We start from the raw sequence: 24,042 nt of genomic DNA on the forward strand, positions 1-24,042 counted from the left end.
AAAGATGTCGAGTCATTTTGCATATGCAGGCACCCAGCGGCTGGGGGCAGGGCAGGATGCCTGTGTTGTTGCTTCTGGGCAGCGTGAGAAGGTGGAAAGGCAGCTCTGATCCAGAGCAAAGGCAGTGCTGGCAGCCAGGGGAAAGAAGGCCCATTCTTGCACAAATCTTCGTGCATCGGGCCTCTAGTTTTATATAAGCCAATTCAGCCGAACACAGTTAAAATATGGATTGGGAACACTGAAACAGAGCAAAGTCCCTAACCAGGCTGTTACCAAGGAGTGTGTGGTCTGGAGAAAGTCTGTTTTTCCTTCCATTGTCTCATTTGTAAAGGCAAGGTTTGGCTTAGATTTTGAAATCCCTTTTAGCTTTGACATTCTGTGGTTGTAAGTTTAGGGTAACTGCACAGTCATTTGGCAAATATTTACTGAACTAGGTTCTGGACACTAATGAAAACACAAGACCCCAATCTCAGAGCTCCCAGATTGAAAGAGCAAAATAAAACAGGGTCAACTGGGCTGCAGTAGGAGCTGAGCCATAAAGAGGCCTCGAGTGGCAGCTGTGAAGGGCATAGATCTAGACTAAAGAAATGGATGTGCAAAGGCAGGAGGCATGGAGACAAGGGATATCTGTAACTAGAACATAACAATTTTACATGAAGAATTGTTTGAGACAAATGGCTTTTGGGTGCTGAGAGTGTATCCTGCACCCAACAAAACTAAATCCAGGAGAACATTTACAACTGGAAAACAGCCAGATCAGGCATGCCCACAAGCTGAACTGTTCAAGTTTAGGAAATGACCCAGCAAGTCCTCTCATTACTTCCTGTGAGATCTGAATTTTCCCCCCATCAACCTGGGGTAACTCCCAGGTCACCTCACACCATTTCTACCTGCTAGCTCAGGAACCATCAATTGCTGCCCGGTGGGATTTTGTGGGGGGAGGGGGCAAGGTCTAAAGCAGGTCAGCCTCCGCACACACGTCCCAGGCTGTAGCCCGAGGCAGCAGCTTTCTGGATGAAATAGCCTTGTTACCAGGCCGATACAGGAGAGGCTGAGCTTTGCTCTCCTCTCATTGGTCGGCCGAAAAGCACCTCCGGGAACCCTTGTTGCTAGAGGAGAGAACGAGAGCCCATTGGTCAGGACACCTCACAATGGTCAGGCAGCTCGCACGTTCTGCCAATGGGTTCGTTTCTGCCCGGGGGGCGGGGGAGGAGAAGAGAGCGCTGTCGCTTGGACCTCGACCTTGCGGGCGCCGGGAAGGAGCTCAGCCGCGCCGACACCCTCCCATTGGCTGCGCCGGGACCGCCCTCTCCGCGTCGACCACGTGCTCCGGGCGCCACCGAGGCTGTCGCTGCCCGAGCTCAGAGCAAAGGCCCGGAGCCCGCCTTCTCCGGCCGTTCCCAGGAGCCCTGCAGCCCGGCCTGCTCCGGTGAGTTCCAAGCACCACGAGGAGCGCGGACCCTTCGGGGAGGACGAAAGGAGCATCCCTCGTATCTGCCCCCTGAATCATCCATCCATCCCGTGTGTATCGGGTCCTTCATTTGGCGTCCTGGGTCCATCTGCCGCCCCGCCTGTCCAGATCCTTATTCCCCCCTGCCAGTGCTGGGACAGACTGTGCCCTAAGGAATTACGATCCGGGAGACAATCGGAGGAGCGTGAGGACGGGAAGGTGACGCCCCGGAGGGACGATGTTCTACTATCCCAATGTGCTTCAGCGCCACACGGGCTGCTTTTCCACCATCTGGTAAAAGCGGCGGGCCGGGGTGTGTGTGTGTGTGTGTGTGTGTGTGTGTGTGTGTGTGTGTGTGGTGTGTGTGTGTGGGGGGGGAAAGGGGGGCAGCTGGAAGGGGCGCCCTGGGATCCCCACCTGACAACCCCCCTCCATCCCCACTCACTCCCACTCTGTCCAGGTTGGCAGCGACGCGTGGCAGCCGGTTGGTAAAGCGTGAATATCTGAAGGTGAATGTGGTGAAGACCTGGTAAGACCCAGAAAGAGAGGGGTGACCTGGTACCGGTGTGGGTCAGGGGTGGGCACGGTGGGCGGGGCTGGTTCTCAGGGCTGGCCCAGCGGTGACCAGGGCACGTTGCTTCCCCAGCGAGGAAATCCTCAGTTATGTGCTGGTGCAAGTGCAACCCCCACAGCCCGGCCTGCCGCGCCCCCGCTTCTCCCTCTACCTCTCAGCCCAGCTGCAGATTGGGGTGATCCGGGTCTACTCACAGCAATGCCAGTACCTCGTAGGTAAGGCTGCACAAAAGTGGGCCAGAGCCCTGACCGGTTTGGCTCAGTGGTAGAGCGTCGGCCTGTGGACTGAAGGGTCCCAGGTTCGATTCTGGTCGAGGGCATGTATTTTGGTTGCGGGCACATCCCCAGTAGGGGGTGTGCAGGAGGCGGCTGATCAATGTTTCTCTCTCATCGATGTTCCTAATTCTCTATCCCTCTCCCTTCCTCTCTGTAAAAAATCAATAAAATAGATTTAAAAAAAAAAAAGTGGGGCAGAGCTGAGAGGCCCTCAGCGAGGCTGGCTCTCTCTACCCTGCCCCCCCACCCCCCCTGCCCACAGAGGACATCCAGCACATCCTGGAGCGCCTGCACCGAGCCCAGTTGCAGATGAGAATAGATATGGTGGAGACTGAACTGTGAGTGTCCCCTGGGACTGAGACCACCCAGCAGCCTTTGGTGGGGACCCTCACTGGTGGGCCTTAGCTCATCTCAGCTTCAGTCCCTGACAGCCACATTGTCTCTCAGACCCAGCCTGATGCTTCCTAACTGCCTGGCCATGATGCAAACTCTGGAAGATGCTCCGGACCCCTTTTTTGGGATGATGTCTGTGGATCCCAGACTTCCCAGCCCCTTCGATATACCTCAGGTGGGGCTCACTCTCCCGGGACACCCTCCGAATGATGAGCTGACAGTACAGAAAGGGAGTGCTGTTCCTCGACCATCTGACTCTGGGGTTAAGGGGAAGGGAGCTGCCACAGCTCTGCCCCACAGGAGACAAGCCTGCTCCACTTAGTCAAGACCGACCTAGAGTAAGGTGACCAGACGTCCCGCTTTTGGCAGGACAGTCCCAATTTTTAACAATTTGTCCCGTGTCCCACGGCGTTTTAAAAAAGTCCCGACTCGGGACGCGGGACAAATTGTTAAAAATCAGTAAAATGCCACGGGACTCGGAACAAATTGTTAAAAATCGGGACTGTCCCGCCAAAAGCGGGATGTCTGGTCACCTTAACCTAGAGGCAGCTCTTATCCCCATTCATCTCTACACTGTCTCCTCTGATCCAGGCCTTCATTGTCCCTAGGTTTCCCTACCCGTGTCCTTCTCCATTTATTCCTAACACCCCCCGCAACTTAGACCGTGTTATTCCCTTCCTTCAAAGGCATCTTCCGTGATTCCCCGCTGCAAACAGAACACTAGCACCGAGGGCTCTGGGCCCTGGTGCGGAGCCAGCCATCCCAGGCCTCTCAGCACATTCTCTGGGCATTTTTGTCTCCCGACACACCCGTCTGGCCCCTGGTCCCAGAGATGCCACATTCGGTTCTTTGCTTAAGTCCATAATGGTTACCCCTGTTCTTTATTAGTCAAATTCTACATATTCTTATAGATCTCACTCAGATGCTACCCTTTTCCATGAAGCCAGAACCAAATGTTCGGGAACTCACCCTTGTTCTATCCTTTGTGTTGACCCTTGCTGGGGTCATAAACAAACTTGTCTTCTCTCTAGACCAGTAGTTCTCAATCTTTCTGACGCCACGACCCTTTAATACAGTTCCTCATGCTGTGGTGACCCCCAACCATAAAATTATTTTTGTTGCTAGTTCATAACTGTAATTTTGCTGCTGTTATGAGTCGTTATGTAAATATCTGTGTTTTCCGATGGTCTTAGGCACTGCAGCAGCGGTTCTTAGCAGGGTCGCCTAAGACCATCGGAAAACAGATATTTACAATTCATAGCAGTAGCAAAATTATAGTTAAGAAGTAGCAACGAAAATAATTTTATGGTTGGGGGTCAACACAACATGAGGAACTGTATTAAAGGGTCACAGCCTTAGAAAGGTTGAGAACCACTTCTCTAGACCATATGTTACTTAAGATCAAGAACCCTTTTTCTCCTTTTGTCCCCCCACAACTTGATATAAGGGTGCAGTGCTTCTATCACAGATTAACTGACAAAGACTAAATAACTGGTGGAGGGAACGGGGATCATGTGGGCAGGAACGGGAGGAAAGGAGACCAGATGGCGAGTGTGTTCACTGCATGCGAATGTAAGAATTAGGCATTAAAAGGTATTCCTGTCCATTGTGTGAATGAGATTGTGACACTGGGAAAACGGGGTTTTGTCTCCAATTCCTCTCCAAAGATTCGACACCTTTTGGAGGCTGTGACCCCAGAGAGAGGACCTGAGGAGACCCCTCCTGAAGTCCCCAAAGAGCCTGGGAAGCCAGGTGAGCAGAGGACTTCTTTCTGGTGAGAGGCATAGAAGCTCCAACAACTTAAGAAATAACCATCTTTGTCCCAACTGGTTTGGCTCAATGGATAGAGCGTCGGCCTGCAGACTGAAGGGTCCTGGGTTCGATTCCGGTCAAGGGCATGTACCTTGGTTGCGGGCACATCCCCAGTAGGGGGTGTGCAGGGGACAGCTGATCAATAATTCTCTCTCATCGATGTTTCTAACTCTCTGTCCCTCTCTCTTCCTCTCTGTAAAAAAAAAATCAGTAAAATATATTAAAAAAAAAAAAAAAAAAAAAAAAAAAAAAAAAGCCTGGCCAGTGTGGCTCATGGTGGAGCATTGACCTATGAACCAGGAGGCCATAGTTCAATTCCCAGTCAGAGAACATGCCTGGATTGCAGGCTCAATAACCAGTAGAGGGTGTACAGAAGTTAGCAGATCGATGTTTCTCATCATTGATGTTTTAATCTCTGGGGCCAGGACCTGACCTGGAAGTAGCTCTGCTGCTTCTTCCACCCTGAAATCAACTTTAAAATACATATTTTTAAGAGTCAGTTCTATGAGGTCAGAATTCTATCCCCCTTTTACAGATGAGAAAAGTGAAGCCCATAGTGGTTAAGTAACGTATTCAAGGTCATACGGCCAGTGACTAGCCTGGGTCTGACTGGAACTCAGGTTGACTTCACTCCCGAGTCCATGCTTTTGCCTCACATGGTATCGGAACTTGGAAAGGAGCAGAGTGGCTGGTGTGACTTCTCTGCCCCTTCAGACAGGACCCAGGTGTCTGTGCTGTCTCCGGAAACCATCACCCTCCAGGAAGCAGAGCCCATACGCATGCTACAGATCGATGTGAGTTATCCCCAGGCATACAGGGCCTGAGGCCTGAGTCCTGCTTCTGAGCTCAGCCCTCCTTGTATCTACTTCTCTCTGCCCAGAGTTCTGCCTTCTCTGTCTCCATTTCCCCTCTCCCTGCCCCTGGCACGGGAGTGCCCATGGGGCTACCTCGACCCTGCCCTGTGGCGTACTTCTTAGACTCACTCTCCTGGATTCACTTTCTTTTTTCGAAAATGGAATTGAGTTCCTTCTCCTTGTTCCTCCTCTCACACAGGGTGAACGAGACCTCCCAGAGGTTAGCCGTCGAGACTTGGACCTGCTCATTGCTGAGGAGGATGAGGCTATCTTGTTGGAGGAACAAGGCAGGCCTGTCTGGCAGTGTGGGATGTGCTGGACAGTCAGGCCCTGGGCGTGGGAAGCGGGGCTTGGGCAGTGCTATCTCACCTCTCTGTGCTCTGAGCCCGGATCCTCTCTCTCCCTGCAGTGTCCAAGGAGGAACCCCGAGCCCCAGAAATGGAAACTACAGTTCCCCCACTCTCACCTCTAGCTCTTCCACCGTAAGGGCAGGAACCCCTGAGCCAAGGAAGGGGTCAGTGCCAGGAGGGGTGTTCTCATCGCTCTTGTCCATTCCCATCAGGGTGGAAGAGGCAGCAGAGCCGCTGCCAGGCCAGGCCCTGGCCCCCGAGGAGGTGAAGCCAGCAGTCTGGGAGCCTGAGGCCCTGCCTGCTGGTGAGTAGCCATCATGCCTGGGTCCTTCCCGGGGCACCTGCACAGCTGTTGCAGCAGGGGCCCTGTATCCCCATTGCTGAAGGCTTCTAGCTTCTCGCCTGGGTGGCTGTGAGGGCAGAGGGCACGGGGCGGAGCCAGGACCTGGCCTGTTGTTGCAGAGGTGACACCTCCGCCACCGCCACCGCAGGAGCTGCATCTCCCAGCCCCGCTCAGCCCAGAGGTGAGTAGCCGTCCTTCTAAGCCTTCTCTTCACCCTCCTCACCCAGAGCTGCTCCCCCTAATCAGCTTCCCCAAGCCCCAGGCTACTGCTAGCCTACAAAAGCCTTTGTGCAGCCCTAGCCAGTTTGGCTCAGTGGATAGTGTGCCAGCCTGGGGACTGAAGAGTCCTGGGTTCGATTCAGGTCAAGGGCACATGCCCTGGTTGCAGGTTGGGTAGGGAGTATGTAGAAGGCAGCCTATCAGTGATTCTTATCATTCATGTTTCTCTCCCTCTCTGAAATCAATAAAAATATATTTTTTAAAAAGCCTTTGTGCAAATTAGTAGAAGGTGGCCCTACCTATCCCCCAATTTCATCAGCTGAAGAGGAGGAGCTGCCATGCTCCTGGAGTGCCCACCCAGTCCTCTCCTAGGGTACCTTGGGGGCCTGTCTGCAGTTGAGTAGCTTTGCCCCCACCTTCCTTACCCGCTCTGCAGAGGAGGCCCCCAGCCCCCCCACCTGCTCGCCGCCGCCGCAGTCGCCGCCGCCAGTTACTGTTCTGGGACAGGGAGACTCAGATCTCCAGGGAGAATTTCCAGAAACAACTGCAAACCAGAGCTCACTGCTGGGAGTGTGTGAGTGCAGCCCAGACTTTGCAGGGGATGGAGGCAGGGAGGGCCTGGGGTAGGTACATGCTGGGCCTTGTAATATCTCCTTAAATGCATGCATTGGGGTCTGCACATACTACAACTCCCCATACTCCTTTGGTGACCCTGCCCAGCATGTCAGCATCAGTTAAAAATCCTACTTTTAGCAATGAGCACAGCAGGCAGGGGCACGAGCCTGGAAGGTGGAAGGCCAGAGCACTGGCACAGGCATTGCAGGAGAAGGGGCGGTGTGGAGTGACTCACTCTTAACTGGGCTCTGACCTTCCCTATCACACAGCCAGTGGTGCAGCCCCCTGAGAGGACCGTCAGAAGCCCCGCAGAGCTATTTCAAACTCCAACTTACTGTAAGTGATGGGAGTTGGCATGTGGGATCTTTGTTCTTGTTGTTCCTCACGCCTCAAACCGTCCCTGCTGCCACCTTGTTCCTACCCAGCTGGCTGGCTACCCCCAGAACTGCTGGCTCTCTGGACCCGCAGTGCCCAGCCACCCCCACAAGCACTCAGACGAACGCTGCCTCTGGAGCCTGAAGAGGCTGCTGAGAGGGAGGCAGCAGCTGAGGAAAGGAGAAAAACGGAAACGCCGAGTGATATCGAGGTAACTGCCCTCACTCCTTCCTGAAGGACCTGCTTTGCTTAAGCTCCCGCAGGCTGCCTTCTGCAGTGTGAGCCAATGGCATCGGGCTCGGTGTCCTGGCCGTGTCAAGGCGGGGACTGTTTCACTCCTGCCTCACGTGCTTCTGCAAAGTTTGGGATCTTAATTCTTTCTTTTACCCCCAGGTCCTGAGGGAGGCTCAAGAGCCCAGTGGGCCCCTTATGCTGTCTTCAGGTAAGAAGGGGCGGTGAAGACCACCACCCTAACCACTGTCCCAGGAAACTGGTATCCCAGCTGCTGCCAGTTTTTGACAGAGGGAGTATCTAACAGAAAGCATAGATGGGTTCTCTTCAGTTCTCCCTCCTGGGTGCTTGTAACAAGTCACTGCACAGCTGACATCCAGTTCACCCAGGTGGTCCCAAGGCCCCAGCTGCTCAGATCCAAGCAGACTGAATCAGGACACCCCCCCTCCCCCCCTCCCAACAGAGCTCTCCATAGAAGCAGCTGAGGAGGAGAAGTCTCACGTCAGCCTCATCCCCCCGGAAGAGCGGTGGTAAGCAGCTAGGCCTGGCCACGTGCTAGGATGGGCATGCCTCTGGTCACCATCAATCACAGCTGCTACTCCCCTGCTCCCGCCTGACTCGCATGCTCTCCTAGGGCCTGGGCTGAGGCAGAGCAGCCAGAGCCCCCTGTGTTGCCTGTGGTACCCGAACTCCCAGAGGTGCCCATGGAGATGCCCTCGGAGCTGCCTCCGGAGGCAGAGCTGCTCTCACTGGATGCCGTGTACAGGTACCAGGGCGGGGCGGCCTCGACTGGGTGGGCCTGGTGGGGGCTTTGGTTAACAGTTCTTGACCCCTACAGGGCAGTGGCACTGGAGCTGCAGGCCAACAGGAAGCCAGATTTCAGCAGCCTGGTGTCACCTCTTAGCCCTCGCAGGATGGCTGCCCGGGTCTTCTACCTGCTCCTGGGTGAGCGTGGGCACGTGTGTGTGTGTGTGGCGGGGAGACACACTGGCCAGAGGCCACTGTAGGGACTCCCCCTGACCAGCTCCCTTTCTGCCTTGACAGTGCTCGCAGCCCAGCAGATCTTTCGCATGAAACAAGAGAAGCCATACGGGCGCCTCCTGATCCAGCCAGGGCCCCGATTCCACTGTGGTTAGAGCCAATTCAGAAGCTGCCAAGAAACCAGCTACGTTAAACCCTGTCTTGCCTTACTAGACCCTGCCTGTCTCCTTTCTGGAAGTCTCCTCTATTCTTCATGCTCTCAGAGCAGAGCTACTGTTTAAGTAGAAAATGAACTGTCTTTATTATATTATGTTGTCACAAGTCAGTTTGTGTTGTTCCATAGCATAGCAGATCCAGTCCCAGGGACAGCTTCATAAGGCATACAGTAGCAGGGCTGGGATTCCAGAATCTGGTAAGGCATGAGGTGGAACTGGACTGAGAGGTGGTCTTGGGGCCCAGGCAGGCTGTTCTCTCTGGCCCAGCTGCAGCCCGCAGTCTAGGTGAGGCCCAGGATGGCCCGGAGCTCCTGAGCCTTGTTGCTAGGCAGTGAGCCCAGTGCTGAGTGGAAGCTGTCGGTGTGCTGTTCAGCCAAGAACTTCAGGAGCAGCAGCAGTGCGGCCTTGGTGTCTGGGTGGGATGAAGAGAGATCCAGGGAGGACTGGTCCCCAACCACTACATGCCCCAGACCCTCTGAGCCTTGCTGCTTCTTGCCTCCCCCACTGCCCTGCCCATGAAGGCCACCCTCACCTGGTGGGATCTTGTCATCAGCCTGAATGAGGCTGCAGATGCGTAGAAGCTGAGGAGCCACATCTACAACCTGTGGAAAAAGGAGGACCAACTTAGGCAGCAACAGCCCTGAGCCCAGGACTGGTGTGGGTGGTAGGGGCCAAGGAGACAGTCTCCTCCCACCACGGCTGCTGGAGCCTGACACTAATTCACAAGAATCCAAGGTAATTGTAAAACGTGAAAAGGACCCATGAAACACCATGATGACATTTTAGGGGTGGGGAGTAGAGAGGATTAGGGGATTGTGATTAAAGATTAGGACATCAGTCCAAACCTAGCTACCTGGTGCGGTCAAATCTCAACAGAAAGCAAAGCTGCTCTGACTGGAATGGATGGTGAGGTGGCCCAGCCTGGTAGGCAAGCTCACGAAGCAGCCTGAAAGAGCCCTGTTCTAGGAAACCAGCCTGGTGGGGTTGTGACTAATGGACCGAACCAGAAGGGGAGGCTCCCTGAGGAAAAGCGCTATGTGGTGAGAATGTTGTTCCAGGCCAACTCTGCCGATCACTGAGAAGTAGCTCTGCTCAGAGCAGGAAGAACAGCACTTCCACTCACAGGATAGGCCTGGCTATCAATCCTTGCAGAGGGGATCAATGAGAAAGCAGAATAGGGCGTGCCAAAGGGCAGCTTAAACCATCACTCTGCATCACCTACAACTGAGGCCAACTCTGCCGATCGCTGAGAAGGGATCGTTAAGATACCTGAGGGCTCCGGACTGGGTTACCTGTTCAGGGCTGTTCTGGTACAGGAAGCTGAAAAGGTGTCCTACGGTGACCCACTCCTCCAAGTCCTCCTTCAGCGGCAGGGCGTGCAGCAGAGCAGCCAGCACCTGGACAGACAGATGGCTCTGGTCTCTTGCCCTGCACCCTCCTCAGCTTCCTACCACTACCCAGTGCCCCTATCCTCACCTGGGGATCTGGTTTCCTTGTGGGACTGGCCATCAGTAGGCGGGCCAGTGCCCCACAAATGTTATCATGGGCCCGATCATGGCGCTCCCGTGCCAGGAGGGGCAAGAGGAGCCCCACCAGCTTGGAGAAGTATCTGATCCGTGGTCAAGGAAAAGGCACTCTCATCCCCAAGCCCAGGGACTCTCCCAATCCCACCCCAGCCACTCTTGTGAGCCGAGGATACTCTTGGGCAGGGCGGCCCCCGTGCTCAGCCAACACGCCCAGCCCAAAGATGGCATTGCTCCGCACTTCGGGGTCCGTGTCCCGGGCAGCGCTCAGCAGCACGGGGAGCAGGCGGGACACAAACTGGGCTGAGGCGGCACCCAGGCCCTGAATGGACTCCGCCAGCGTCCCCACTGCAAAGGACTTCTCGGCCACTGTGCAGCCCTGTTTCTGAGGGGAGGAGTGAGTGCACATCAGCCTGGGGCTGGGACACAATGGGGCGCTGGGCAGAATGGGGTTTGAAGCCAGAGGGTAGGGCACTCACCGTCTTGGAGAGCAATAATGGCAAGAACCCAGCAAAGAAGGGGGCAAAGGTGTCGCCCCCTGCTGCAGCTGCCAGGGCAGGAATGGCCTCACCAGCATACTCTAGCAACATGGCATCGTATTCAGCCTGTGGGGCCAGGTCAGGGCTGGAGCACCAGGCAGCTCTGTGACTGGCACCTCCCACCACGCTCCTCCACTGCTCAGGGTGGTCCCTCCCAGGGTGGGCTTGTTTGTAGGAGGGCCAGCTTTTTTTCCTGGCCCTCCTACTCTCATCTATCACCCCAAGCCCACCCTCAATCCCCACCTCCAGGAAGCCTTCCTTGAACCCTGATTGTCTGAGTGGGAGCGTGTTGTATCGTTCAGAGCCATTACCAATCTTTTGGTAGCCCTGGCTCCCCTAGGCCAAGCCCAAGTGCACTGTCCACCCTGCCCTGTGGAGACTACCAGAAAATTACCTGGTCTCACAGTTTGCATCCATAGCTCTCACCTGGTCCTCGTCCTCCTCCTCCTCCTCCGTGTCCTGACAGGCTGTCTGTGGGAAGTAGCTCAGCTCAGTCAGCTCTCTTGCCCCTTCCCCTCTCCACTGGGTGGGGGCATGGGGAGCTGGACCTGTAGCCTCTGACCCTCCCCATCTGGGGCTGCGCCACCTCTGCCTCCTGCAGCCCACCTGCCGTGCTCACCTTCCGCTGCAGCACAGCCTTGAGCATGTTGCAGAGCTCAGCGAGGCGCCCCGGAGGCTGCAATGCAAGGGCCCCACAGCTGCGCAGCACCCCAGTCAGGGCCTCCAGCACGGCCATCACCACCTGGCGCTCCCGCTCCCCGTATACTGCCTGCACGTAGGACGGGACCACCTGGGCCAGGATGACCTGCAGAGCTGAGGACATGAATGGCTGAAGCCCTGCCCTTCTACGCCCAACCTCTGGTTCCAGAGGCCCCAGCCAGGCCCCAGCTCCCTTCTCACCAGCAGTACTGGGCTCTGAGGGGCAGCTTTGAGAGATCTTATGCAGTGCACAGCAGAACTGTCCCAGAGCCTCATGGGCTGCCTTTCGCACGTTCAGGTGAGGGCACTGCAGGATGAGGAGGAGCGGAAGGTGCCTGCTCTGTGCAGGGGGAACACAGGGCCCCTGACTCAGTGTCCACCCACTTCACCCACTGTCCACTCACCTCCAGAAGTTTGAATACTTCTTCAAAGACTCTCTCCATGTAGGGAAGGAAGGCCACACTGTGAACAGACACATGGCCATGGGGAAGGGGCTCCCAGGCAGAGGACCCAGTGTCAGGAACCCAGTGCGGGAAGGGCCGATACTCACCTGGTGTTCACAGAGATCTCCCCCAGGGCAGCACAGGTGTCTTCCTTCTCATCGAAAAAGGCGTTTTCCACGCTGTAGCTAGAGTAAGGTAGGGAGTTAGCAGCAATCAGGCACCAGCAGGAACAGGCCCTTGTCCAAAGCTAGGATTCCTAAGATGATACCCCTTCGCACCCTGAGATCTCCGAGTCATCCTCCTCTTCCTCATCCTCATCCATGAGTTCCTCCTCTTCCTCTCCATCACTCTCATCATCAAACAGAAGAAAGGAGCTGCTGCTGTCGTACTGAGGCTGGACAGAGGAGGCTCAGCTGGTTTAAGGAGATTTATCTCACCCTGGGCGGGCCTTCCCCAACCGCCTCGCCCTCCCATCTGCTCACCACAATGCCCTCAGTGGAGCACAGCGACAACAGCATGAGTGTAGTGATCTGTGGCAGGTAGGGTGCCAGGCTCTCACCCATCAGCCCCGACAAGGCTGCAAACAGGCTGTACCTGGTGGAGGCAGGTGGAAGCTGTACAGTCCTGCCTATGACAGCCAGACAGGATGGGGAGCCGGGGAAACCTCTGGTCCAGAACCAGAGGACTGAGGGCTGGGGCGGGGACAAACGAGGCCTCACTCACGTGCAGCGCCGCAAGTCAGGGTCGTCGACCTGGTCACACAGGCCCAGCCCCAGCTGGCAGCACTCCTCAGCCAGGGGCTTCATGGGCTCCCCGACTGCTCGTGCCAGCACCCCCAGTGTCTCTGTGGGGGCAAAGACTGGGTTAGCACTGAGATGTGGAGCTGGACTGAGGAATGCAGGGCCAAGGCCTGGGGACCAAAGGTGGCGGTCGGAGGTAATTCAGAAATCCCACCTACTCTTAGATAAAATGGGAATGCCTTCTTCACCGAGCAGGGACCCCTGGGCTGCTCTGGGGAGATGTCTGTGAACAGCAAGTGAGCACGGCCCTTCCCTGGCACCGGGAGCCCTGCCTGGGAGCCCCTTCCTCACCCAGGCTCTGGATCCGCAGAGGCTGCAGGTCCTCGTGGCCTGTCACCAGGAAGTCCCGCAGGTGTTCCATGACGGTGGGGAAGTAGGGCAGCAGGGAGGCCTGGGCGGCCGTGGCTGAAGGACAGAATCAGATTGGGATGTGGGGGGTGTCGGGACCAACTGCCACAGGCTTTCTGGTGAACCCCGCGCCCCATCTCCTGCCGCCTCCTCCTCACCAATGGCCCCCAGGGCGCTCACGGCCAGCTCCTTGGCCCGGGGGCTGCTGGGGTTCCTCAGAGGCTGCAGCATGCATTCCATCAGCTCCGGGAGGTAGGGCTGCACTTTTGGCCCTGTGGGAAAGGCACCCCTCTCAACCAAACCGGGTCTCCCCTTCTGGGGGTCCAACTGGTTGCAGGCTGACACTCCTTGTAGCCCTGCTACACCTTTCTCCCGCCACAGGCAGCAGTTCTAGGAGTGGCATATCCTGCCCCACTTCAGCCAGAGCTAGGGCTTTGTCCCCTACCTCACACCCCAACTGCCATCACTACCTAGATTCTCCACAAAATTCTCAAGGGCATAGCAGGCCTTGGATAGATGGTGTGTGTGACCAGGAGACACGGACTTCAGGTAGGCAAGGAGCAGTGGCATCACCTCCCGTGAATAGCTGCTGATCTGAGGCTGTGGGAGAGAGCGAGCCCTGAGTCAGCTCAGCCACAGGGCACATACCTTCACCTCAGTGCCAATGGCAGAGAATGAAGGTGGCCCCTGGGACAGGTGGCCACCCACACGCAGCCCCGCTGACCTGTAGGTTATCTGAGAACTGGCCCAGGGCAAACAGCGCAGCATTACGCACAACCTGCGACGGGTCCTCCAGGCCCTTGCACACGATCTGCAGGAGTGGAGGCAGCAGTCTGGATGAGGCAGGACAAGAGAACATATTCTGAGGAGCAGGAACCGAGAGACCCAGGCTGAGCTGCTCTCCTGTTTCCCCTGGGAAAACCAAGGCTTGTTCCATCATCAGTTGGTAGGTACCACCCCCTGGTCCCTGTAGCTGGGATAGCAATTTATCTTTCAATCTCAGAATACTTCTGAGATTAGAGGGTAAACATTATTGATAATTAGGCATGAATGACAAGGATAGGCCAGGACTACCATGGGCCATGTGGTCCTCCTTCCCACAGTCTGTAAGACGAAATAAACACCTCTGCCTGATGTGGTCGCTGGCTCCATCAGACAGCACGGCCAGCACCAGGAGCCCAGCCTTGCGCTGGTATGGCTTCTCACTCCGCAAGGCCTCTTCCAGCATGGGCATCTGGGGGAGCACAGGACACTCTCCTGAAACCCCAGCACAAGCCTGCCCATTCTTTTGGCAACAGGCCCTCCACACCCATAAGAGCCCAAATATCCTCCACCTTGGGGGACCAGGCGCAACTGGGGGTAGGGGCACTTGGGTACCAGAAGAACGGAGCCACACTTACCAGCGGGGAAAAGAGCTTCTCAGGGGGCAAATGTAGTGCCAACATGTCCACAACCTTCAAAATGACAGGGAAACTTTGCTGGACCCGATCTCTGGCCACCAACCTCCTACAGTCACCTAACACCCCCCCAGCCCCCGCCCCGCCCCGCCCCGGTCTCATATCCCACCTGTACAGCAAAGTGCTTGGGTGTCTCTCCCACCAGCCCAATCTCCGGTTCTTCCTCCTCTGAATCCTGGTCCTCAGGATCCAGCTGGCCCAAGGGGGGCTCGGCAGCCATAATGGGGAAAAGGGTGTGCAGCAAGGAGGGCAGGAGACGATGCTTCAGCAAGGCCTTGAAAGAGAGGGTGGAAAGGTGTCCCTCAGAATCTGTTCCCCAGATGGACTCACGTGAAACATTTTAGCCTTCCAGGCCAGAAAGGGGTCTAGTAGGAGATTTCAAATCTCCCAGCCAGGAGCCAGGATGAGGACAGACCAAGTCTTAAGCACCTTAGCTATGGTACTTTAGATACTCCAAGACTGTAAAAAAAACAAACACCCAAGAGTGAGATAAGGGATGGAGGTGGCATTGTGTGTATCAGAGGGCACTCACTCACCTTGCTCTTGACTTTGACCAAAAAGGTGAGGCTGCAGAGAATACGTACACGTACTGCATCACCCAGCGTTGTGTTTCCAGCCACCTGTCCAGAGACTAAGGTGAATCAGAAATAGGCACAAAAAAATCCAGAACTAGCAGCGGGGGCCATGCCCACCCCAGGCTCACCCCAAGGCAGAATGTGAGGATCTCGGAGAGGTGGGAGGTGATGACAGGCATCTCTGACTCCAGCAATTCATCCAGGGCCTCCATGGCCTCACAGGCCTTTGCCTGCCACACAGAAAGACAGGTCAGAGGGTTACCATACTACTGTCCCGCGGACCAGGCTGGAGCTCCTGCTCTTCCCTTCCATCAGAGGTCCTGCCCAATGTCCTCACCTCATCGACAGAGATCAGAGTCTGCACGGCCGTGAGGAGCTTGGGCACTAACATCCGTGCTAGAGGCTGGAGGACAAAGGATAAGTTGAGTCACAGAGAACATGATGCAGCTTAATCTCAGGCCCCAGAAGCTGGAAGCTTCCTTGAAATCTGGACACAGGAACAGCCCAGGTACAGCCACCCAGTATCCCCTCCAATTGTTAGGAAGGACAAAAGGCAGAGAAAGAATCTAAAATAGCTCTGTGTACTGCAAGGGTAAGGACATAAAGGCTTGACGATAGGGGGCCAGGGAAGGTGAGGGCCCACATCTCACCACGTCATCAGTGCCGAAGTAAGGGGCCATGGTGGTCAGAGTGCGCAGGGAGTAGAAGAGGAGCCCAGGAGAGCCCACCTGACCAAGGGTCTCATTCAGAAGCCGAAGAAGCTCCCGGTGGTGGGGCTGGAAGGCCTCAGGCCGGGAGGTCACCACCACACTTAGCAGCATAAGCCCCATCTGTCCAGGAGCAGGGGTGAGAAGGAAAAACATATGTGGTCTATCCAGCCTCTGGGCCCCTCCCTCCTGCCAGCCTTGTGACAGTACCTCTCTCTCGGGGATGTGGGGACTGTGGGTACTCTGCTGAAGCAGCTGCATGAGCTGAGGCCAGGCCCCCAGGCCTTCCTTCCGAAAAATAGTGGCTGAGAGCTGGGCCAGGCTAAGGCTCACATTGTGCCTGTGAACAGGAGAGATTCCCCAACCCCCATCATCCTCCAACGCCCACCCCTGCACATGCCGGCCCTGCCTCCACGGGGTGGTCAAGAGAGAAACTTCCAGGCGGAGACACATGAGACAGAGGCTCAGGGGGAAATCAACAGCATGGTGGGTGTATAATCTGGCGAGCTTGACCTCATTCATACTGAATTTCAGTTCCATTCTTCAACAGAACATCACGGCACATTCTCAAGAACTTCTGTCTTCAACACACCTTTAGAATCCTTGCTCTACCCTTGGACTAAAACTGAAGTCCCTGCCCCCCAACTCCCAGCCTGGAGTTGAGAGAGAGGCCAGAAACCCAGAGCGGGTATCAGCCTGGAGCCGGTTAGGATCCAGGAGGAGGTGGCTGGGTCGGGGGGAACTTACTCTGTCTCTCTCTGGAGGGTGGTCAGAACCAGGGACTTGAGGCTGGAACACAGGGGCGGGCAGGTGTTTGTCCTCCGCCCGCCCCTCCCGACCGGGCCCGCCCCGTCCCGCCCCGCCCCGCTCCGCCCACCTCTCCCGGTGCTCCGCCGCCAGCCTGCGCCAGCGTGTGTTGAGTCGTCTGCGGATCAGCACGGCCGCGAACTGGCGGATCTGGGACGAGGAAGCAGGCACGTGAGGGTCTGGGCAGGAGCAGGGCCCGGGCCGGTGGCGCACCGTGGGGAGCTCGGCGGGAGGGGGGCCTCACCTGGGGGTCGGTGGCCGAGGCCAGGAGGTCGCAGAGCGCGGGCAGTGCGGCGGGGTCCCGGAGGGCGGTCTGAAGCTGCTCGGTGGCCTGAGGGAGGCTGGGGGTCAGAGTCGGGTTTTTCCCGCAACCTCCCGATCGCCCCGGTCCGGCCCCGCCCGCCCTGTACCCGGCGGATGCGCTCCGTGTCCGGCAGCAACAGCTCCCGCAGGATCTGTTCCAGGCCCGCGGGCTCCATGGCAGCTGCCGAGCGGCCGTTACTTAGCCAGCCGGGAGGTGGGAGGGTCTGCACGTGGAGACTCGGAACCCACTTCCGGCGGAAAGGGCGTTGCTCCACGACCCTCCCGTCGCCAGGGTGATTCAACTTGTTTCCCGCAAGAGCACCGGCTCCTCCACTTCCGCTGGGCTAAGCACGGTTGAGCCGCGGAAACTGCGCCCAGCCGAAGTAGGTTCCTCCTGCCGAGAGTTCCCAAGCTCCGTGGAACACAGAATTCCGTGAATTCCGGGGTCAGCCCGGCTTCCTAAGACCTGTAAAGGCAGGTCTCGAGTTCCTATATCCAGACCAAACCCTCCAACTACAGGATCCTTTTTCTTAATAAATTTTATTTTGATAATTGTAAAAAGAAAAAATCAGGACCAAAACTAAGGCAACTTAAAAAGTTCAAATATATATATTTCTTATATAATAGAGATTTATAATTTCTGGAACTTCCCGGGGAAGGGAGGCCCCAAAGGCAAGGGGAAAGGCAACAATGCCATCACACAATTCAGTCAGTCAGGGGAGATGTTGGGAAGAAACGAACGAAGCGTGAAGAAAGGGAGAGAAGAGCAGTTTGCCACCCAAAACTAGTCCATTTTGAGGTTAACATAGATATAACGGATGAACTTTAGGGAAGAAAAAAAGGAGATGGTGCCCAGCATGAGGAAGAAGATGTAACCAGTGAGTAAGGAGTAGCCAAAGAACTCCACTGTCTGTACCGCTCCTGACATGTTGGAGCGCCTGGCATAGTAGAAGACTGAGTAGAGGAAGATGAAGAGCCCAGTGGAGCCAACACTCAGTACAGATCGCCACCACCAGCGGTAATCCTCCCCTGACAACTGGAAGTAGGTAAGCGCAATGGAGATGCAAGCCCCCACACTCAGCAGGATGGCAAAGACAAAGAAGAGGATGCCATACAAAGTGTACTGCTCCCGACCCCATACTGTGGCAAAGATGTAGTACAGCTCCACAGAGATGGCACTGTGAAGAGAAGAAAGACACTACATTAGAGGGCTGTGCACTGCCAGCACAGTGGCCAGGCTAAAAGCTAGCCATCACCCTTCCTTCCATGTTACAGTGTCACTTGTGGCAATTGGGTCCAATCTACTTTGCCCTAGGGTTCAGAGTTTGTTGGGGATTCTTTTACCTATGATCAGCTGCCTTCATTTTAAGAACATTTTTGATAGGTTGAGAGCAGGGATCTTGACTGTTTTATTTTCTATTGTATTATCTGCCCACCACTAAGAAGTACTCAACAAACTGAATGAGTAATCAAATGGGCTTTAAGTCACATAGCATTTGCAAACACTAAAGTCAGAAATCAGGAAGATGGTGAAAGGAGCAATTTCTCTGGACAACTTTGCAAATGAGACACCTCATATTAGTATTGATTCAAACTCAGTCCTGCTCGGAGAAAGAAGGGACCCTTCAGTGATCCCTTAGTGGTACAGCTGAACCAGAGATGGTCACTGACGTTGGGTTAGGGCCTAGGGTGAGTGGGGAAAGGAAAAGCTGAGGTCAGAAGCCTGAACGTGATGCCATAGGATATGGGGAGGATACCTGAAAGGCAGGAAGCCTCCAACAGTCATGTGGATGAGCGTAGACTTGTACCAGGGCTGAGGCGGGATTTCCCTGGCGATGTTCTTGGTGCGACAAGGTGCGTCAAAGGGGTTAGCATTGTTCTTCCCGAAGATCCCGCCAATGACGGTGAGGGGGAAGCCCACCAGCAGCCAAACCGTCAGGAGCAGCAGGATGGTGGTGACTGGCAAAGCCTGTGTCGAACCATTGGCCCAGTGTACTGAGTTCACCACGCTCCAGGTCAGGAAGAAAGGCACTGCAAGGATGGGCCCCCAGAGAGAGGGTCAGTACTGGGAGCTACATCCCTGGGGGCACCCACTCACACTGCTCCCAGGCAGATGCCACCTTTCCTGTTCCACTTCTTGTTCCTTATCTTCCCAACACCCCTTCCCTCCCATCCATTACCATTAAGGATCAAGGCAGCTTTACATAATGATCTAAGACTGACACAAATCCACCTGCCCCCAAGGGCCTGTCCTGCTGTAGTATCAATGATTCCTAATAGGAAACATTCCTTTCCTTCAGAAAGGCCTGGTTCAACCATAAATGTGATGGAATATAAATCAGACCTTCAGCATTGGGAACATGAAAGTTTTAGAATGCAAATTACTACTGCCTTTAAAAGGTTATACCAGCTTGAAGGCTAGAGTGTGGTAGCCCACCTCAAAAATAAGAAAATGAAACGCTAGCAGTTTGGCTCAGTGGCTAGAGTGTTGGCCCATGGACTGAAGGATCCTGGGTTCGATTCTGTTCAAGGACATGTACCTTGGTTGCAGCCTCGATCCCCATGCAGGAGGCAACCGATCGATGTGTCTCTCTCACATTGATGTTTCTCTTTATCTCTTCCCCCTCCACTCTTTCTGAAAAAAAATTAATGAAAAAATATCCTTAGGTGAGGATTAACAAAAAAATAAGAAGAAGAAAAAAAAATTCGAGTAACAAAAAATAAATTCAAGAGTGTAATCTCAATGTAATAGTTGAGACTACAAGCTCTAGAGTTGGACTGCTTGGGTCTGAAACTTGGTTCACTACTTTTTAAAAACATATATATTAATTTCAGAGAGGAAGGGAAAGGGAGAAAGATAGAGACATTGATGATGAGATAGAATTATTGATTGGCTGCCTCCTGCATGCCCCCTACTAGGAATTGAGCTGCAACCTGGGCATGTGCCCTAGACCAGAATCAAACCCGGAACCCTTCAGTCCACAGACTGATGCTGAGCCAAACTGGCTAGGGCTGGTTCACTACTTTTTTTTGTTAGTCCTCACCAGAGGATAGTCTTTCATTGATTTTTTTTTTTTTTTAATAGTGAAAGGGAGAGGAAGACATAGAGAAACATCTATCAGCTGCCTCCTGCATGTGCCTCAACCAGGGCAGGGACTGAGCCTGCAACTGAGACATGTGCCCCTGACCGAATCCAACCTGGGACCCTTAAGTCAACAGGCCAACATTCTATCTACTAAGACAAGCTGGCTAAGGCTGGTTCACCACTTTTTAGGAGTTTAATCTCAGACAGGCTACTTAACATGTCTGAAATTAAAAATGGGGGCAATATTACCTACTTCATAGAGTTATTGTGAGCCTTAAATAAGATGAAAGCATGTTGAGTACTTACCACAATGCCTAGGACATTTTAATGGCTTCATATTTTTAACCATGCAAAATAAATGCATTCTTGTCTTTTGAATGGTTTTCTTATTGTTTTTTGTCTTCCTATTGTCATTCCCTTGGAGCCTCTGATTCTATCCCAGGTTCCATGATGAATTCTAAATTCCTAAGTTGGCCCACCAGCGAAAGGGCAATTCTCACCAGAGAAGAGACTGGTGGTAAGAATGATGTTCCACACCCAACGCTCGCCTCCGATCTGCCGGTAGAAGCGGCTGGACACATAGCCAGAGATGCAGCACGTCAAGGCATACAACAGGATGGCTGCTGAGTTAATGGCCCCGTGATGGTGCACATTGAACATGCCAAGCAGCGCCATGACAATAATGCCTGCAGGGCGGTAGTGGAAAATCTGTGTTAGGTCTCACCTGTCCCTCTTATGGCAATTTCATAGGAATTAGCCCCCTTCTCCCAGACCCAAGGCCTCCAGCAAAACACTATCTCCCAGTTCTGTTGTCCAGAAAACCCACAATTAGAATATACCCATCCTTGCTAGAGCCATCTCACCCTTAGTCTGCCCCTCACCTTGGACAGATCTGCCGATTCTTTTTGAACAAACCACCTACTTGCATGTAATCCTTTAGAAATAATCACTGGTTAATTTTTATCACCTCACCAGTGCCAAGGGCCAGGAACTGGGCACCCACACCAAGCACAGCGCAGAGCAGACCACGGTATGGAGGGAAACGAAAGACATCTGTATGGATGATTTTCCAGCCATTGTCACCTTGGTCAAAGTCATCACCAGAACCTGCAGAGGTTGTCTCCTCATCTAAGTTGTACCGAGCCAGGTCATTCCGAAGCACACGCATGAGAATGACAGCCACGAAACCCACCAGTAAAAACACAAGCACCATGGAATTAATGATGGATAACCAATGGATTTCCAGTGTCCGGGGGAAGAAACCACCGTCATCACCACGGCGCCTGTCACTCCGACGCTCCACGGAAGTCTCAGACCAGCGCACACTGTAAGTGTGGGTGAGGCCTAGGAGCTCATCAGGTCGTAACCCATCTAAACTGTGGGGCTTGACGTCCCGCACTGAGACATTGGCAAATATAATTCGATCTCCGTGGAATTCCAGGTGAAAATCCAAATGGGTCCAGAGTCCTATCTTGTGGCTGTGAGGCAGGAAGCCACTCTCCTCCATGTAGCCCACAAAGCCACGGAGTGGCAAGTCGTCCACCACAAATTCAAAATAGTACAATTCCTCGATGGCCTGGCGCAGCTGTTCCACCTACAAAGAGCAAGTCAGGAATCAGACAAGGCCTCCCTGGCACAGGGTTAAAGAAGTGTTTCTCAACTTTGGGACTATGGACATTTGGGGCTGAATAATTCCTTGTTGTTGGATGATGTAAAATATATCATTCCTGGCTTCTCACTAGTGTAGGGGTGTCGAACTCAATCAGAGAAGGGGCCAAAATCTAAAATCCAGCCTAAATCGCGGGCCGAATGGTTTACTGAACAGTCATAAACTGACAATGTCATAAACTGACAGCGGAGTGCAGTGATGACAGTGTGGTGCGGGCCACATTGCAAGGCCTGGCGGGCTGGATTTGGCCCGCGGGCCTTGTGTTTGACACATGTGCACTAGTGTAACATTCCTCCCTCAATAATGACAATCAAAAATATCTCCAGCCCTAACTGGTTTGGCTCAGTGGATAGAGCATTGGCCTGCGGACTGAAGGGTCCCTGGTTCAATTCTGGTCAGGAGCATGTACCTTGGTTGCGGGCACATCCCCAGTATCGGGTGTACAAGAGGCCGCTGATCAATGTTTCTCTCATTGATGTTTCTAACTCTCTATCCCTCTCCCTTCCTTTCTATAAAAAAATCAATAAAATATATTTTTAAAAATCTCCAGGCAGTGCCAAATGTCCCTTGGGAGACAAAACTGCCCCTTGTCTAGATCCTCTGGGTTAGACCCAAGTATGTTGTGATTCTCCAAGAGCAAGTATGACTTGACAGGGTTAAGGCCTAGAAAAAGCAGAGAGGCAAAGTGTAAGAGGGTCTAGAGTAGATTAAGGGAAAGTATCCAAACATAAGATTTGCTAAAGAAAATGGTATGACAGCCCTGGCTGGTGTTGCAAAATGGTTAGAGCATTACCCCACGCACCAAAGGGTTTGATTCCCGGATAAGGGCACATTCCTGGGTTGTGGTTCACGCCCTGCCCCCAATTAGGGCTTGTGTGAGAGGCAACTGGTCAGCGTGTCTCTCTCACATCAGTGTTTCTCCTTCTTTCCCTTCCTCCCTCCCTTCCAGTCTCTGAAAAGCAATGGAAAAACATACCTAGTGAGGATTAACAAAAAAAAAAAAAAAAGAAAGAAAGAAAAAGAAAATAGGGAAATTAAGAAGAGTGTAAAGGAGCCAATTATGGAAAGGCTGAAAGGTAAGTATGGATGGAAATAACTATGTAGCAGTGATAGTTGGGAGCTTACTACCAGAGAGAAGTTTGAGTCAGGAGTCCTGGGCTCTAATATCAGCTCTGCAAATCGCTATCCATGTAAATTTAAAAAGTCACCTCTGAGCAAAGTACTGTTTCTTCAACAACTGAATGCAAATAATACCAGCTGCCCTGCCTGTCACATGGGGTTGTAGTTAAAATCAAGTCAGATCTTTCCATAGATGTGATGCACTGCTATTAGTCCCTGAGAGGGAGGCTAAGTTCTAGCCAATGCAGAAAGACTGACCTGTGCAGAATTGAGCTGCATGTGGCACAGAATTCTCTTTTCCACATTCTCTCGAAAGCGAATCTCATACAAAGACTCAGCCATTCTGTCACCATCCAGCACTTCACCGAGGCTAAGGCTTTTGTGCCGTATCTTCTCAGGGCAGCAGACTGGAAGCTGATAGTAGTGGTAAGTCTCCTGAGGGTTATGGTAGGGTCCCACTTTGTTGACATACAGAATGACAGGGTCGCCGGCTTTGTAGTGTGTCACGCCTGCCACCCCTGGTTCACGGCTTGTGCTCAGCAGCAGCATCAGGAGTGGCAACCACTGGCAGTTCCAACTTCTAGGGGGCCCTAAGACTGTCATCCTTAAGGCAGTGGAACCTGTTTGGGAGAGGGCTGAGATTATGGAAACCAGCAATCAACTCACGATGTCCCAAGTCAAGCCTTTCAATTGAGTGCCGCTCAATAATTGCAATTCCTCCCATTGGCATATCTGACCTTAAAGCCATCTCCTGATCCCCTACACCACACCACGTTTCTGTCTTCTGTCCCGAAGGCTGGGCTGCACCTCTGCTCTCTTGTCCTCAATCCGGAGTTCCCCCACCTCCCACAGCCCACCTGCTCCAGGCTCCCCCCGCCCCGCCCCCCGCGCGCCCCAGCCCGTTGCCATGACAACGCCACGCGGCCTCGCACCTCCAGCACCTTCCCGCCGCAGTCCCGGGGTCCTCACCGCGCGGGAAGGGCTGGCCGAGGCGGCGCCAGAAGCCCCGTAGCTGCCCTTGGGTTCCCGCTGGGGTCTGCCCCAGAGCTGCGCGCTCGCGGCGGCCTGCTGAGGACCTGGGGACAGGCCTCCATGGGGTTGGCCACCGCTGTGCCTGATCGTAGCGGATGCAGTCACACCACGTGGGACCCCGCACTCCGCTCAGTGAAGTGCTCGCTGACGAGCTTCGTGAAGCGGCAGATCCGGCCCAGCTCTGGAGACCGCTCAAGGCTCAGCCTGCCTCTCCCTGGGCGGGGGGCCCTCCTGGCGATCGGGAGAGCA

At 54.2% G+C, this 24,042-nt stretch overlaps 3 protein-coding genes across 5 annotated transcripts; 1 reads left to right on the forward strand and 2 right to left on the reverse strand.

The window, feature by feature from the left end:
* The first annotated feature begins 1,655 nt into the window (after positions 1 to 1,655).
* On the forward strand, positions 1,656 to 8,791 carry REC8 (REC8 meiotic recombination protein). The gene is made up of 19 exons (XM_084906900.1): positions 1,656 to 1,744; positions 1,911 to 1,979; positions 2,097 to 2,239; positions 2,562 to 2,637; positions 2,747 to 2,867; positions 4,360 to 4,444; positions 5,219 to 5,298; positions 5,558 to 5,645; positions 5,768 to 5,840; positions 5,921 to 6,012; positions 6,171 to 6,232; positions 6,707 to 6,844; positions 7,155 to 7,221; positions 7,311 to 7,471; positions 7,654 to 7,702; positions 7,955 to 8,021; positions 8,126 to 8,257; positions 8,330 to 8,436; positions 8,536 to 8,791. Exons 1-19 carry the CDS (start codon positions 1,689 to 1,691, stop codon positions 8,625 to 8,627), a joined length of 1,758 nt encoding a protein of 585 aa, XP_084763026.1. The 5' UTR covers positions 1,656 to 1,688; the 3' UTR covers positions 8,628 to 8,791.
* IPO4 (importin 4) lies at positions 8,744 to 17,197 on the reverse strand. Its single transcript, XM_084906855.1, has 30 exons — positions 16,996 to 17,197; positions 16,830 to 16,916; positions 16,656 to 16,735; positions 16,526 to 16,567; positions 15,989 to 16,118; positions 15,722 to 15,901; positions 15,409 to 15,474; positions 15,200 to 15,301; positions 15,033 to 15,116; positions 14,606 to 14,770; positions 14,440 to 14,493; positions 14,164 to 14,273; positions 13,764 to 13,872; positions 13,510 to 13,639; positions 13,198 to 13,311; positions 12,983 to 13,096; positions 12,615 to 12,735; positions 12,374 to 12,485; positions 12,170 to 12,285; positions 11,999 to 12,076; positions 11,853 to 11,910; positions 11,650 to 11,755; positions 11,369 to 11,562; positions 11,176 to 11,220; positions 10,690 to 10,815; positions 10,387 to 10,595; positions 10,164 to 10,296; positions 9,980 to 10,084; positions 9,220 to 9,289; positions 8,744 to 9,099 (listed from the first exon to the last, which is right to left on the reverse strand). The coding sequence occupies exons 1-30, from the start codon at positions 17,062 to 17,064 to the stop codon at positions 8,969 to 8,971; spliced, it is 3,240 nt and encodes a 1,079-aa protein (XP_084762981.1). The 5' UTR covers positions 17,065 to 17,197; the 3' UTR covers positions 8,744 to 8,968.
* Positions 17,198 to 17,478: 281 nt separating this feature from the next.
* Positions 17,479 to 23,849, reverse strand: TM9SF1 (transmembrane 9 superfamily member 1). Of its 3 annotated transcripts, none has more exons than XM_084906885.1 (6): positions 23,731 to 23,849; positions 23,020 to 23,381; positions 20,946 to 21,567; positions 20,474 to 20,659; positions 18,646 to 18,919; positions 17,479 to 18,066 (listed from the first exon to the last, which is right to left on the reverse strand). In XM_084906885.1, the coding sequence occupies exons 2-6, from the start codon at positions 23,362 to 23,364 to the stop codon at positions 17,673 to 17,675; spliced, it is 1,821 nt and encodes a 606-aa protein (XP_084763011.1). In that variant the 5' UTR covers positions 23,365 to 23,381; positions 23,731 to 23,849; the 3' UTR covers positions 17,479 to 17,672. The 3 variants fall into 3 exon arrangements, with proteins under 3 accessions (XP_084763011.1, XP_084763010.1, XP_084763012.1); XM_084906884.1 differs by having other exon boundaries at positions 23,694 to 23,839; XM_084906886.1 differs by having other exon boundaries at positions 23,020 to 23,396; positions 23,731 to 23,832.
* Between the last annotated feature and the right edge of the window lie 193 nt (positions 23,850 to 24,042).

Source organism: Pipistrellus hanaki (genome assembly GCF_964339955.1).
Source record: "Pipistrellus hanaki genome assembly, chromosome: 1".
Taxonomy (NCBI): Eukaryota; Metazoa; Chordata; class Mammalia; order Chiroptera; family Vespertilionidae; genus Pipistrellus; species Pipistrellus hanaki.